Source organism: Mesoplodon mirus (genome assembly GCF_964341445.2).
Source record: "Mesoplodon mirus genome assembly, chromosome: 10".
Classification (NCBI taxonomy): domain Eukaryota; kingdom Metazoa; phylum Chordata; class Mammalia; order Artiodactyla; family Ziphiidae; genus Mesoplodon; species Mesoplodon mirus.
This window is the reverse complement of record NC_138986.1, coordinates 50,928,070-50,944,468: the sequence shown is the minus strand read 5'-3', so window position 1 is coordinate 50,944,468 and position 16,399 is coordinate 50,928,070. Positions and strand designations below refer to the sequence as shown.

Here is a 16,399-nt window from a genome sequence, read left to right as displayed (position 1 = left end):
CCTTGGCCGTTTGAGGGTTTGCGCTCCAGGGTCGGCTGGGGGCACCAGGGACCGCAGGAGGTGGGGGGTCTCTCCGTAGGGGGAGGGGACGGCCTCACCTTGACCCTGATTTCGTAGGTGGTGAACCGGCCCCGGCCGACTCCCACTGTCTGCGGGTTGCTCACATCGATCTCGAGGAAGTTGCTGGGAGGCCCGTAGGCGTCATTCAGGTTCTGCGGCTTGGTGATCAGCCGCCGGGTGTCCGCCACGGTCTCCGCCATTTCGCTGCTGCAGCCGCCGCCACCGCGGGCTCCGTCCACCCCCTCGGCGTTCCACCGACCCCGCTGCCGCCGCTGCTGCCCGCCGCGGGGACGCCGGGCTCGCGCGCAGCGGTCGCAGGGCGAACGAGCACGTAGGGTGGGTGTTCACTCCGCACGCGTAGCTCCTCCCCGCGCCCCTCCGGCTTCCGCCTCCTGTCCCCAAGAGGGGAACAGCTGACCCGCTGGAACGGTGCGTCCCGGGCAGGGAGTCCCAGCGGAAACCGCGGAGGGTGACTGCGCACCAGGCAGAGGAAGAAAAGCGCAGTCAGGTTACTTGTAGGTGTGAAGACGTTCCGGCCAGACTACAGCGCCCACAGTGCATCGGGCGAGCGCGCCGCCGCGTGTATGCGGCCCAGGTGCTGCGGGACCGGGGGTGCGAGGGCGGGCGCTTCCTGTGTTTCTGTGTCCGTTTTGGCCTGGACCAGTGGGGAGAACGCCGGAAACGGTCTTCGCGGTCTTGGGAGCCGCCGGGACAAAAGTTAAACGGCGAGGTAGGGGAGGTTTGCCCGCAATCCGAACAAAACTGCCTACGCTCAGTGCCAGCCTATCCACCGTCTCACTGTAAACCCCTGAAAATGCCTTTCTAGGTAACCTTGAATTGATGCCTCAAATGATTTTGATATCAACTTGAGAGTTTCACAGTACATGTGTCTGGCTTGGTGAACTGAACGTGGGAAAGTAGACTGGAATAAAACAGCGTCGCGAGATCATACCGTACGGTCGAACCGTTTGGGGAGACTGGTCGGCCCTCTAAAACAAGATAACAGATAATATATGGGCTGAAACCTGCTTTGACTTTCTGATGTTTGATCTGCAACTTTTTCCCTTCAGTTCCCACAAAGTTCCAGTAAAAAAAAAAAAAAAAAAAAAAAAAAGCGGTAAACGTATTGGTACAGCATTTGAAATGGAACTCAAAAAAGCCTTTATCAGAAATGAAAAAAAGACAAAACAGTTAAGTAGATCGCATTTAATCTCCAACAAATGCAGACTTTGAGCATTGAGGTGGAAGGATAGATGTCTATTCCTGCTTGGAGAGTTCTCTCCCTTGATGTTACAGTCTCACAACTCTTTCTGCATTTCTTTATATGTTGAGTTTCAGAAAACCCATTCACTTTAAATAATCTGATCTGTCCCATAAGATGAAAAATTGTCTGGATCATTAGCAACCATTCTTAATAAAAACAAGAAAAGTTGGTGTTAAAAAATTTACTTAAACATGATGTAGATTATTTTCAAGAAAACTGAGCATTCATTCATTAAACAAGTATTTATTGAAGGCCTACTAGGCGTTTTCAACTCTAGATACTAGAGGTAAAAGGGTGAGGAAGACATTGAAATTCCTTGGTTTCATCAGATTGTGTAGTATATGCTCTATCTTGGGGAGACAGATAATAAAGCAATAAATAACATCTGCCAATATGATTGGTGCTATAAAGAAAATAAAACTGGATAATGTGAGAGTGACCCAGACAAGCTCATTAGGGTGGTCAGACAAGTTCTCTCTGAGTATATCTCCCTGTCAAAGAGTAAGAGTAATATCAGAATAAGTACCCAGGCAGGACTCCCTGCTGGGCCTGTTGCAAGAGACCAAGTGGAAACTTGACTGCTATGATTAGGGCAGTGAGCTCAAAAATGTATATAAATGACTCTTTGAATTGGAATATATGAGAGCTAAGAGACCTAGAACCACCGTATTGTGTTGTCATCCATGACACCTGTACAAAGCAATCATGGGATATTCTCTTAGAAAGCTGTCTCATTGGAGGCCACTCAGTGCAGCCTTGGGCAGCAGCAACAATTGTCTGCAGTGGGGAAGCAGCTATAGAAAATAGCAGCACTGTCAAATGGCTAAAGAAGAGCTTCCCAGGATAAACATCAGGAAAAAAATTATCTTTATTTTTCAGGAGATACGATTGTATTCCTAGAAAAATCCATAAAGAAGAAGCTACTAGAATAAGCTACTAGAATTAACAAGAGAATTTAGTGACCAAGTGAAAGTAAAGAACTTAATTTATAATTTTCCTCTGTCTAGGCAATGTCTAGTTAGACTGGAGATGGAAAAAATACCCTATTCACATCAGTGACCAAAAGTAAAAAAAAAAAAAAAAAAAAGAAGGAAGACACAGGATCTATAAGAACAAAATTATGAAATTTTATTAAAGGATATAAACCAAAACCTAAATTAAAAAGACTCCATGTTCCTGAATAGGAGGACTTAATATCAGAAAAATATCACTTCATCTAGAATTAATAATGCAGGGGCTTCCCTGGTGGCGCAGTGGTTAAGAGTCCACCTGCCAATGCAGGGGACACGGGTTTGATCCATGGTCGGGGAGGATCCCACATACCGGGGAGGAACTAGGCCCATGTGCCACAACTACTGAGCCTGTACACCTAGATCGCAAGCTCCGCTATGAGAAGCCACTGCAATGGGAAGTCTGCGAACCGCTACAAAGAGTAGCCCCTGCTTGCTGCAACTAGAGAAAGCCCGCGTGCAGCAACGAAGATCCAACACAGCTGAAAATAAAAATAAATAAATAAAATAACTTAGGAGGTTCCTTAAAAAACTAAATAGAATTACCATATAAATAGAATTACCATATGACCCAGCAATCCCACTACTGGGCATATACCCAGAGAAAACCATAATTCAAAAAGACACATGCACCCCAGTGTTCATTGCAGCACTATTTACAATAGCCAGGACATGGAAGCAACCTAAATGCCCATGGACAGACAAATGGATAAAGAAGATGTGGTACATATATACAATGGAGTATTACTCAGCCATAAAAAGAAATGAAATTGTGTCATTTGTAGAGACGTGGGTGGATCTAGAGACTGTCATGCAGAGTGAAGTAAGTCAGAAAGAAAAAAATATCAGATATTAACACATATATGTGGAACCTCGAAAAATGGTACAGATGAACCGGTTTGCAGGGCAGAAATTGAGACACAGATGTAGAGAACAAACGTATGGACACCAAGCGGGGAAAGTGGCGGGGGGGTGGTGGTGGTGGTGGTGGGGGTGGGGGTGGGATGAACTGGGAGATTGGGATTGACATGTATACACTGATGTGTATAAAATGGATGACTAATAAGAACCTGCTGTATAAAAAAATTAATTAAAAAAATTTATCAGCATTCCTGATTATTTATGTATACGTCTGTTCCTCTGACTTCTCTGAACAATTGTAACATCTTATTCTCATTAATGATTTGATAAAATGTTTGACACATAAAAAATAAATAAAAAATAAAATTAATAATGCAAATATAATCAGAATCCCACTGTGATTGCTTTTAACCTCCTCTCTGCCTTGGATGCATTGGGTAGTACTGGACAAGATTTTTTTAAAGTTCAGATGTTGGAGATTAGCCAAGAAGATTATGAAAGTGAAAAAAATCAAAGTGGGATTTGCTTTACCAAATGTTAAAACTCACCGTAAAGCTAACTATAAACAAGAGTATGGGGAATTCCCTGGCCATCCAGTGGTCAGGACTCTGCACTTTCACTGCCGAGGGCCTGCGTTGGATCCCTGGTCGGGTAATCAAGATCCCACAAGCCGCGCAGCATGGCCAGAAAAAAAAAAACAAAACGAGTATGGTTTTGGCTCTCTATAAAATAGAGTGCAGAACAGATCCCAACAAAGAACATGATATACAACAAGGGGAGCATTTCAATTAATTGGGGAAATGTTGCTGACACAGTTGAGTGTCTAGGGAATAGGGAGACCACATAGCTAGTCCCCTGCATTATACCATGGAAAAATTCCAGATAGAATTTATTTATTTATTTTTGTTGTTGCGCTTTTTTTGGCCACACCACGTGGCTTGTGGGATTTTAGTTCCCAACCAGGGATTGAATCCAGGCCCTCAGCAGTGAGAGCACGGAGTCCCAACCACTGGACCACCACGGAATTCCAAGATAGAATTGAATTTTTTTTTTTTTAAAGAAGATGTTGGGGGTAGGAGTTTATTAATTAATTTACTTTTTGCTGTGTTGGGTCTTTGTTTCTGTGCGAGGGCTTTCTCTAGTTGTGGCAAGCGGGGGCCACTCTTTGTCGCCGTGCATGGGCCTCTCACCATCGCGGCCTCTCTTGTTGTGGAGCACAGGCTCCAGACGCACAGGCTCAGTAGCTGTGGCTCACGGGCCCAACTGCTCCGTGGCATGTGGGATCCTCCCAGATCAGGGCTCCAACCCGTGTCCCCTGCATTAGCAGGCAGATTCTCAATCACTGCGCCACCAGGGAAGCCCTGAAATATATATATTTTTTTAATGTTTAGAGAAAATGTAGGAGAAAAATTGTATAACCTTGAGTTAAAAAAGTGCTTCCTAAGCAATATGGGAAACAAGCTATAAAGAAAATATAGTCATTTAAGTACATAAATTTTTAATAAAAATTACTTATCAAAAGGCATTATAATAAAAAAATTGGGGGAAGTATATCTGTAACACGTAAGATAATGAATGGCTAATATTCCTAATATAAAAAGAACTCCCATAAATTGATAAGAAAAAGGCAATCCCATAGAAAAATGAGCAAAGAATATGGATAGGTACAGTTTTACATGTTTTTCAGATAATGAATTTGTCAGATCCTCCTAACAACCCTATAGGTGGGTACCATTACTGTCTCCATTTTAAAAATGGGAAAACTGAGGCACAAAGGCAAAATAACAAGTACAAAATGGCAAAACTAGCTCCAGAATTTATATACGTAACCACTATTTCATGCTGCCTCTTAGGAAAAGAAATTCAAATGGACAATAAGTGGGAAAAATATGCTCAACCTCACTAATCAAATAAATGTATCAATACATTAAAACAAATATGAAATACTGTTTTCTATCATATTGGCAAAAATAAAAAAAAACAGAAACATACAGTGTTAGGGAGACTGTAAGGAAACAGGCAATTTGCTCATATTTATCAAAATTAAAAATATTCAGGACACTTTCATCCCCAAATCCAGCTTCTGCTTCAAGAGACCATTGTACTTAAGGATGTAAGTCCAAGAATGTTTATTGCAGCTTTATTTGTAGTGGCAAAAACTGAAAACAGCCTGAATTAGAAATGCTTGGGGCTTCCCTGGTGGCGCAGTGGTTGAGAGTCCGCCTGCCGATGCAGGGATCACGGGTTCATGCACCGGTCTGGGAGGATCCCACATGCCATGGAGCGGCTGGGCCTGTGAGCCGTGGCCGCTGAGCCTGCGCGTCCGGAGCCTGTGCTCCACAACGGGAGAGGCCGCAACAGTGAGAGGCCCGCATACCGCAAAAAAAAAAAAAAAAAAAAAAAAGAAATGCTTGAATTATAGTATATTCAAACTAGGGAAATTATATAATATTTTATGTAATTTATATGTAATATATAAATTATATACTAGAGCAAATGAAATAATTCTATTTTTTTAAAGTTTATTTTTGGCTGTATTAGGTCTTTCGTTGCTGCATAGGCTTTCTCTAGTTACAGTGAGTGGGGGCTACTCTTATTTTTTTTGTTGGGAGGGCTACTCTTCGTCTTGGTGCATGGGCTTTTCATTGTTGTGGCTTCTCTTGTTGCGGAGCACGGGCTCTAGGCACTTGGGCTTCAGTAGCTGTGGCTCACGGGCTCTAGAGTGCAGGCTCAGTAGTTGTGGCTCACGGGCTTAGTTGCTCCGCGGAACGTGGGATCTTCTCGGACCAGGGCTTGAACCCGTGTCCCCGCATTGGCAGGCGGATTCTTAACTAATACACCACCAGAGAAGTCCCTATTTTTATGTCTTAAGATGTTAGAATATATCTATTTTTAGTTATTAGAATTAGAAGAGGAATATCCATGATGTTTTGGTAAGTAAGGATCAAAGAATAATCTGTGCAGTATGATCCCATTTGGGTAAACAAACAAAACCCTGTCATTGTATGTATGTACTTTTATATGTGCATATTTTTGTAGCAAAGGATATACACCAAAATGTTAACACTGGTAACACAAGGGTGGCAACTGAAGTGGGCTGTGGGGACGAGAAAATGCAACCCTATTCTAACCATGGGCTAAGACGATAGAAAACTATAACCAATTTTATGTTTTCCTAATGGTTCAGTTCTAGAAAAATAATTTGTCAATGTGCCTGAATTACTGTGAACACCTTGAGAGTTGTGTTCCTTGAGTAGTATATTAGATTATCCCAGCTAGGTAGTTCTAGTCATTAAGATCATCCATTCCTCTTTATTCAGAGACCACTGAACAGTCGGCTGATAGTAATTTCATTTTCTATGAGGACTTTAAAAAAAATTTTTTTAATTGAAATATAGTTGATTTACAATGTTGTGTTAGCTTCAGGTGTTAGCAAAGTGATTCAGTTATATATTACATATGTGTATATATACTTTTTCAGATTCTTTTTCATTATAGGTTATTATAAGATAATGAATGTAGTTCCCTGTGCTATATAGTAAATCCTTGTTGTTTATCTATTTTATATATAGTAGTGTGTATCTGTTAAAACTGTTATTTATCCCTCTCACCTGCCCTTTCCCCTTTGGTAACCATAAGTTTGTTTTCTGTGTATGTGAGTCTGTTTCTGTTTCATAAGTAAGTTCATTTGTATAATTTTTTTTTAGATTCCACATATAAGTGATATCATGTGGTGTTTGTCTTTCTGTCTGACTTCACTTAATATGATAATCTCTAGGTCTATCTATGTTGCTGCAAATGACAATATTTCATTCTTTTTTATGGTTGAGTAATACTCCATTTTATATATATATATATATACACCACATCTTCTTTATCCATTCATCTGTTGTTGGACACTTAGATTGCTTCCATGCCTTGGCTATTGTAAATAATGTTGCTATGAACATTGGGGTGTGTGTATTTCTTCAAGTTAGAGTTTTCATCTTTTCCTGATAAATACCCAGGAGTGGGATTGCTGGATCATATGGTAACTCTATTTTTAATTTCTAAAGGTACCTCCATACTGTTCTCCATAGTGGCTGCACCAGTTTACATTCCCACCAACAGTACAGAAGGGTTCCCTTTTCTCCATACCCTGTCCAGCATTTATTTGTAGACTTTTTTTTTTTTTTTTTCTTTTTGCGGTATGCGGGCCTCTCACTGTTGTGGCCTCTCCCGTTGCGGAGCACAGGCTCCGGACGCGCAGGCCCAGCGGCCATGGCTCACGGGCCCAGCCGCTCCGCGGCATATGGGATCCTCCCAGACCGGGGCACGAACCCGTATCCCCTGCATCGGCAGGCGGACTCTCAACCACTGCGCCACCAGGGAGGCCCTATTTGTAGACTTTTTGATGATGGTCATTCCGACTGTGTGAGGTGATACCTTATTGTAGTTTTGATTTGCATTTCTCTAATGATTAGTGATATTGAACATCTTTCCATGTACCTGTTGGCCATCTTGATGTCTTCTTAGGAGAAAGGTCTATTTAGGTCTTCTGCCCATTTTTTGATTGGGTTGTTTGCTTTTTGATATTGAGCTGTAGGAGCTGTTTGTATATTTTGGAAATTAAACCCTTGTCTGTTGCATTGTTTGCAAATATTTTCTCCCATTCTGTAGGTTGTCTTTTTGTTTTGTTTATCACTTCCTCTGATGTGCAAAAAGCTTGTAAGTTTGATTAGGTCCTGTTTGTTTATTTTTGCTTTTATTTCTTTTGCCTTGGGAGACTGATCTAAGAAAGTATTGCTACAGTTTATGTCAGAAAATGTTTTGCCTGTGTCCTCTTCTAGGAGTTTTATGGTGTCGTGTCTTATATTTAAGTCTCTAAGCCATTTTGAGTTTATATTTGTGTATGGTGTGAGGGTGTGTTCTAACTTCATTGATTTACATGCGGCTTTCCAGCTTCCCCAACACCACTTGCTGGAGAGACTGTCTTTTCTCCACTGTATATTCTTGCCTCCCTTGTCAGAGATTAATTGACCATAGGTGTGTGGGCTTGTTTCTGGCCTCTCTGTTCTGTTCCATTGATCCATATGTCTGTTCTTGTGCCAATACCTCTCTGTTTTGATTACTGTAGCTTTGAGGTATTGTTGAAGTCTGAGAGGGTTATGCCTCCAGGTTTGTTCTTTTTCCTCAGGATTGCTTTGGCAATTCTGGGTCTTTTGTGGTTCCATATACATTTTAGGATTATTTGTTATGAGGACTTTCTTGTAGGCAAAAGGAGATGCTGCCTTGTGGGACCAGCTAGTTTATATTTTCATTTTAAATTTGTAAATTGAGGTTCTGTCTTATCAATCAGTGTCTTGTGAACTTGACTAATGCATCACTTCCCCAGGCCTAATCACCTCTGAGGAAAATGGTAAAACCAAGTAGCTGGACCTCCAGAGTGTCAGACTCTGAAAATGTGACGAACCTAGTGAAGTCCTATAAACTTCTCAAGGGCCAGCCTGGCCACTCATATCATTTTTCTAATTCAGAGCTCACACCCTGACCTACCTCTAAACCCCTGCTCCCAGGCTGCTGTGATTTCATGAAGAAAATCCCAAACTAGCTGGCACCTTTATAAATTTATGGTTTCCAACCTCAGCTGACCCTTCAACACACCTCAGCATTCCCTTATTTTATCCTCTTCTTGTATTTCACACCCCTCTTCCTTACTCTCAGAATGTAACCTCACTTCATGCAGTACAAAGCAAAGAAACCCACAAAGCTCAGTATCTCCCTCCTCTCCACTGAAGACTGCTTACAACATGAGTCACCCTCAGAACCTCTGAGAGCTCAAGGTATGCCCAGGCTACTTCCAGCTTTTGAGAATGTGGGCATTTTCAGATTTGGTATTGAGGAAATTATTTATAAACACTGCGGCTTGTTTGTTAATTTTAAATAAGGCATTTACATGATTCAAAAGTCAAAATGCACCTAAGAGTATCCATTGATATATCTGCCTCCAGTCCCCGTCTGCAGCCATCTAGTTCCCCTTTGTATTGACAGCCACTGTTACCAGTTTCTTGCTGCGTATCTTTGTATCCTTCCAGAAATATTCTAGCATGTTTACATATATATATGTATATATAACAAAAATGGCATCATAGGATACACACACTTTTGCACCTTATTTTACTTAACAATATACCTTGGAGATAGATCCACACTTATACAGCAGCGAAGTATTTCATTACCTGATGTACCATAATTTATTTAACTTGTCCCTGAAGGGGAGCAGAATGTGTGACCCCAAAATATGCCAGTTTGGCATGTAGATTGTCTTGAACGGAGGGCAATCAAGATGCAGCAGACTCAAGAAAAACTTGTACTTCTCTCGCCACTACCTAAAAGAACGTAGATAGGGGGCCTGGCCTAGAGAGAGCTATTACCAGAGAGAACTTTTTTCTGAATGATATATTTCTGTGGCAGGGCAAACATCTAGTTACCAAACATCTGTTCCTCTTATTGTCCTGTGAATTACTGTCCTTCCCCTTGGAAGCCCCAGGCCCCTATCCCATTCCTTAGCTCAGGATGGTACCTAAGCTTCAACTGCCCAACTTGCTCTTTAGTCTCATGCTTCTCTGGGACTCCTGTACATACAAAATTAAATTTGTTTCTGTCCTGTTAACGTTTTATGTCAATTTGATTATTATCTACCCTAGAAGGGTAGAGGAAAAAAATTTTCTCCACTACATCCCCTACTGACGAATATCTTTGGTGACCTCAGTCTTTCACTATTACAGTACTACAGTGAATAACCTTGAATATGCCGTCATTACACACACATGGGACTATATTTGCAGGATAAGCTCCTGTATGGGCATACCTCAGAGATACTGTGGGTTCAGTTCCCAACTTCCACAGTAAAGCAAATACCACAAATAAGCAAGTCCACAGATTTTTTCATTTCCCAATGCATACAAAAGTTATGTTACACTACATTGTAGTCTGTTGTGCTACAGCATTATGTCTCAAAAAACAATGTGCATACCTTAGTTAAAAAATAATATTGTTGGAAAAATAGCGCCGATAGACTTGCTCCACTAAGAGTTGCCGCAAACCTTCAATTTGTAAAATTGCAATATCTGCAAAGCACAGTGAAATTTTCAGCCCCACCCCCTGACTCCTGGGAATGTGGCAGACAGGAGTGGGCAAGGAAGAGCCTTGCACACCTCCCCCATATTTTGCCCTGGACACCTCTTCCATTTGGCTATTCCTGAGTTGTTATCCTTTATACTAAACTGTTAAACATAAGTAAAGTGTTTTTTCTGAGTTCTGGGAGTCGAATTATCAAACCTGAGGGGGAAGGGGGTCATGAGAATCCTCAAATTTGTAACCAGCCAGGCAGGAGTGGGTAGCTCAGGCACCCTATTTAAGGCTGGTGTCTGAAGTGGGAGCAGTCTTGTGGGACTGAGTCTTTAACCTGCAGGGTCTGTGCTAAATCCAGGTATTTAGTGTCAGAATTGAATTGAATTGTTGGACGACCAGCTGGGGTTGGAGACTCAGGCTTTGGAGATGATGTTAAGCCCTTCTAGGAGCATATCAGATAGTCTCTATCCTTCCCTTAAAGGTTAAGTTCCACGGTCATGGAGGGGTCAGTGCTGGGTTGCTTCTTGGACTGTCTAAGAGTTTGGGATCTTGGAGAGGTTAATACTTTAGTTGAACACATCACACTGATTTTCCTTGTATATTTGTTCGCAGTTTCATTTAAAGAAGAGGCAGGGGACTTCCCTGGTGGTCCAGTGGTTAAGACTCTGTGCTTCCACTGTTGGGGGCATGGGTTCGATCCCTGGCTGGGGAACTAAGATCCTGAGGGAAAAAAAAAAAAAAGAAGAAGAATAAAGAAAAAAAGAAGAGGTAAGACCTGGAGCAAGCCACTCAGCAAAATAAGACTGGTAACGTGACTCACTCTCAGAAGGCAGGTTAGTGAGCATCTGTTGATCTGTTGTGTTTTAGGCATGCCCTTTGAGGGGTCTTACTCCGTACCCTGAGATCCTTCACAGAGTGTCTCTTCCAACGCACACTCAATTCTACATTTTGTTACTTTTTTTTTTTTTTTGCATGATTTAGTGTCTCTTCTGTATTGGTAAATCAGGCAGTGCCCAGCTGGTTGTATCAACATCGGAAACCCCCTCTCTTGCTTTTATCCAAGTTCTTCTCCACCAATTATGCCTTTTTCCCTATATCTTCTCTTAACCCTTTGTGGTAGCCATGAGAATGTGCCTCTCAGATCTCTAGCCTCAGGAAACATAATTAATCTATGGCCTCAGCTGCTGTGGCTGAAATTCGTTACTGCATTTGCTCTGAGTCCACATTTCCCATGGCTGCTCGCAGCCAAATGCTGAGCACACTAGCCAATGGCTGAGGACTGCTTAGACATCAGGACTGCTCAGACACTCCTGGGTGAGGAGGGACTCTCCTCTTAGAGATGACATTGGATCCAGTGTCTGGAAGAGTCAAAAGCAGCCATGACAATGAGCAATTTCTGTCCTTGCTCAAGTGGTTGACTTCTGGAGGGATAAAAAAAAAACACCACAGGATTCCTTTTGAAATTGAAGGCCCCTGACCTCATGCAGAGTGGTTGATTGCAACCATGTAAGGCCAGGCAAGGTTAGTGTAAACCTGAATCAGGGTGAAAATACACAATCCTGAGCTGTGGGAACAGTGGGAACCATGCATTTGTATTCCTTCTCTCAAGAAAATGGATTATGAACTTTCTAAGTAAAGAACCAACAATGTTATCTAGAGCAGGGTTTCTCAAACATTAATATGCATACAAGTCACCTGGAGATTGTGTAAAACTGCAGATTCTGATCCAGGAGTTCTAGGATGAGACCTGAGATTTTGCATTTCTGACAAGTTCCAGAAAATGCCATCGCTGCTGGTCTCCAGACCACACCAAATAGCAAGGATCTAGAGAATCTGAAGAATGCCATATATATTGTATTGATTAGTTGGTGGGGCAGGGAGAGGGTCATTTCCAGAACCAACAGCACCATGTGGTCTCCTTAGCTGAACAGATATGTCTCCCTTAGGACACTTAGAGCATTCTAGCCATTCATGTGACAAATATGTACTGAGCAGCTACAGTAAACCAAGTGCTGTGCTAGGTGCTAGGGCAGGAGGGAGCATGGAGAGGAGGGAAGGTGGAGAAAAAGATATGTTTTTCGTTTCCAGGATCTTTCAGTCTGGTCATAGGGACACGTCAGTAGAACGTGATGAGAGCCACATAACCCAGTCTCAAGGGTAGTAGGGAAAGAATTCCAGGAGGAAGCAACAAAACTGAGACATAAAGTTGGTGTTTGACGCGCAAAGTGCCTATGATTTGGGTGTGCCTGTGTGTGGGAGGTGCATTCCAGAGATAGAGATAAATACAGAGGCCCAGAGGAAAGCACTGCTGGGGAACTACACATAGTTTAGTACTACTGGAATGAAAGTGTAAAATGATAAGGACTAAGGCCAGAGGGACAAGGCCATGAGGCATTACAGTGTTTGTGGTTCTGACCTTATCTAAAGACATTCTAAAGGAAACCACTGAATGGGAGTGACTTGATTTTTAGTTTAGAAAGATCACTCTGGCACTCTGCTAAGATAGCAGCAGTGGGAATGTAGAGAAAAGAATGGACTTGAGAAATAGTTGCCCCTGTTTCTCTAGTTTGACCCAAAGAAGGTACTGCATTAAGCAGCTGAGGACTGCCCAGACTGGAAATCTATGAGATGCCAGGTCGGAAGAGAGTGCCAGGATGCAAACAGCGCCGTAACTCCTACTGGGAGGTGAAAGGCCTGGCAGATCTCTATGGATTGGTATCAGTGTTCTAGTGAAAGGCCTTAGCCACTAGGATATACACAGGCATACCAGCTTTGATTCCTAGTTGTGTTTGCAAAGGAAGTAAGCTCTCCTAACTACTCATTTGGGAACACATCTTCGCAGAAAGTGTATTTGGCCAGAACCTGTGGGCTGGTTTCAGTAGAGAGATTAACCAGGCCTGCTGCGACAAGGCTTGATCCACTCAGCTGTTTAATGCTCCCAAATCGATACTTACCTCAACTTGGAGTATGGGCATATTACTACAATGTTTGCCACCCCACAGCACACACTCACACAGGCACCCATGTGCTATTTCTGTTTGTTGTCCTATTGACTAACCAAACTCAGCATATCTGAAGTCACTCTCATTCCATTTACTCTCAAGCAATGCCCCCAATATTTATATCCTTTTTGCTGTAAGTATTATTTTTTGAATTGCTTGGGCTTTAGCTGTGCATCATCTTTTTCACCCCTTTCTCATCTGCCCTCACCCCCTTGCCATACCCTAGCTTGGTTAATGTTAGACCACAGAGATCTCCATGCTACCTTGCTTTCTCTAATCTCTTCTATCCATTAGGCACAATACTAGTGTGATTTACGTACTACCATTCTGATATGTTTTTATAGTATAAATATCTCTTGCCTAGAAATTTATATTTTACATAAATGTGTCTGACTTGAAGACAATACTATGAGCAAATCAATTATATTTAGTGAGGGTTTGGTAGAGGAAATGGGCAAAATCCTTAGTAGCCAAGTAACCCTAGAAAAGTTACTTTGCCTGACTGTTCCTCTGTTTCTTCATGTATAAAATGGGGACAAAAATAGTATCTACCTTACCAGGTGATTATGAGTACTGAGAGTTAATATTTATAAAGCATATAGAACAGTGCCGGACACATGGTAAGCCCTGAAATGCCTAGAATCTGTGAACAAGTCGATAAGAAATGGCCTTACCTAGAAAGAAAGAATGTAGTTGGAAATCATAGGATGAGGCCTTGAAGCCATGATTAGAAGTGACTGGTGGTGTGTGGCTAGGCCTGTGAGCAGAGACTATTCAATCAATGTTGTAACTAAATGAATCTAGTACTGGCAAGCTTGATGATCCTCTTGACCAGAAACCTGAGCTTAAATCTATTGACAGAGTGTTTCAAAGCCTTGATTTATTTACTGTCATTTTAGATTCAAAATATTAGTTTTCACAGGCATTTCTGTCTAAGGCAATGTCAATTAATTAGGTCCCAAGTAAAACATCTGCCATGGGAGATTTACATTACCATAGCCTGCATTTGAGAAAGTCAAAAATTTCAAAATATCGTTAGTTCCAAAGTATATTTTTGATAGACCAGCTTGAATACTGCATTGTGGATAACAAGGTTAAATAAAGGTTCTAATAAGACAAACAACGACAATTTAAATAAATCAGATGTTTTTGTCGAAGATTACTCTGTGATTTTCTCCAATTATTCATGACATTTCACCCATTCATATTGTGATCTGCTTTAATAGTGAAGGGAAAAAAACCCTCATCTCCTTGTTTATTCTTTGTTCTCAAGGAGATAAGCTGTTTATAAAGATACGTTATTTGTTATTTAAATCACTTTTACTGAAGTTGTTTATTTCCTTGTTTCAGTTTCTAAAAATATTTCAACAATTGTAATGCTTCTTAGAGATGTCTATTCAATTCAGAGTGATTTGTACTGAAATTCTTTGCTAAATCGGCACAGGTGCTATGTGTATAACATGCTAGAGTGAGTCAAAACTAATAAATGCTAAAAAGAAAAAAAAGCATAACGGGAATATACTTGTGTCAACTTTCAAAATCTGTGATTAAAAACATTTTAGACCTAACATCTCAGATATTTGTAAATGTCTAACTCTATACTTGCCACTTCAAAACTATTTAATAATAGTAATAATGATAAATTAGATAACACCAAAACTATAAGCAGAAAAACTGTATAATTTAAATCCAGAAATCTATTTCTTAGAAAATCCCCTTTAATCACTTTGTAGACTTTCAAGATCATTATTATTATATAAAAGTAATTACATTAAAAGATAATTTACCTTATAGGTACCTTATAGGTACCTTATAGTACCTTATAGGTACTGTTTTTCAGCTTTATCAAATTAAAGCTGAAAAACAGTACCTATAAGCAGAATTATATATTTTTTAAAATTGTTGAACAGCAAACACAGGAAGTTTTATCTCATGTTTTTCTCTTTGCTATGCCTAAAATCATCTCCAGAATAAATTTTAGTAATTTAATACTGTAAAGCTATGTAGTAGTATAGCATACAGCTCTAAAATTTACATCTTTTGCATATCAGTCTATAAACTCAAACTATGGCTTATCTTAGGTAATCAACAGGATTGATATGTGAAATAAAGCCAAGTGGATTTGATATTTTAAGGGGCAGTTGATTATTTCCAAAAACAAAAGCTTCAAAATCCAGCTGAGCTGGTTTGGACTAAAGAAATGAAGCCTGGTACCATGAATTATAGTATGTATTCCTGCTGAGTAAGCCCTGGATATGGCAAACTCAGATCTCTGGATGCACATCTCTCCCTTTGAAGTTGATGAGAATTACTTGGGCTAACTGAGATACATGCTGGGAAAATTGGGCCCTTATAATTGGTGTTTATAGACATTAGAGATCTCATGACACTTTCCTCATGTGGTCTCTTAGTTTTCTCCAGTCTTGTTTTGTCAGAAGACACCCTTCTTGAATTAGATATGTCCCATGACTAAAAGGTATTTAAGTTTTATCATCTAGAGACTCTAGATTGAGAACTTCTCTGCTATCAGTAAAGTTGGGTAATTACTTATCCAAGTAATCCTCCCAAGAGGTCCATTTGAAAACAAAACAAAACACCCAGCTGATTCCTTTGAAGTCTAGGCCAAATCATGGCTAATTCTGAGTTAGTCACCAGGTGCAAGTACTAATACTTATAAACAAATGAGTTCATATAGCTTTATGATTGCATCTGTGAGTTTTGATGAAGAGCTGCAATTTAATTTAATTTTAGTTCCTCTGAAGAATCAATCTATAGAACTGAAAAACACTGAGTCTGTTTGATTGCCTGGATATGCATTGCATCAAATTTAACCAAACAACAAAACTAGATTGGTCATGACCACCACTGCATGGCAATCAGGATTCTATATAGCATGGTATACTTTTTGTCTATATATATATCTAATTTAAGGGCCTTTTGAAGAACTATCTAATTGAATAAGCTTTCAGTCCCTCTTACTCTCAGGTAACTTCAAGAACGAGTGGTGCCTGTATTATCTTGGTTAAGTCACTTATCTCTAGGATCATTGAGTCTCAATATGTAAAATGGTTGGGTTAAAATCAGAAGAT

At 40.8% G+C, this 16,399-nt stretch overlaps 2 protein-coding genes across 2 annotated transcripts in view; one reads left to right on the top strand and one right to left on the bottom strand.

Annotated features, from left to right (window-relative positions):
* SNX3 (sorting nexin 3) overlaps positions 1-385 on the bottom strand; it is a 44,343-nt gene extending 43,958 nt beyond the window's left edge. Inside the window, exon 1 of the mRNA XM_082633950.1 lies at positions 99-385. Coding sequence (XP_082490076.1) covers positions 99-260 — 162 coding nt within the window. The 5' untranslated portion in view covers positions 261-385. The remainder of the gene's footprint in view (positions 1-98) is intronic.
* A 101-nt stretch (positions 386-486) lies between these two features.
* Positions 487-16,399, top strand: part of AFG1L (AFG1 like ATPase) — a 229,655-nt gene continuing 213,742 nt past the window's right edge. The window contains exon 1 of the mRNA XM_082633942.1: positions 487-642. The gene's annotated coding sequence lies outside the window, so the exon portion shown is untranslated. The remainder of the gene's footprint in view (positions 643-16,399) is intronic.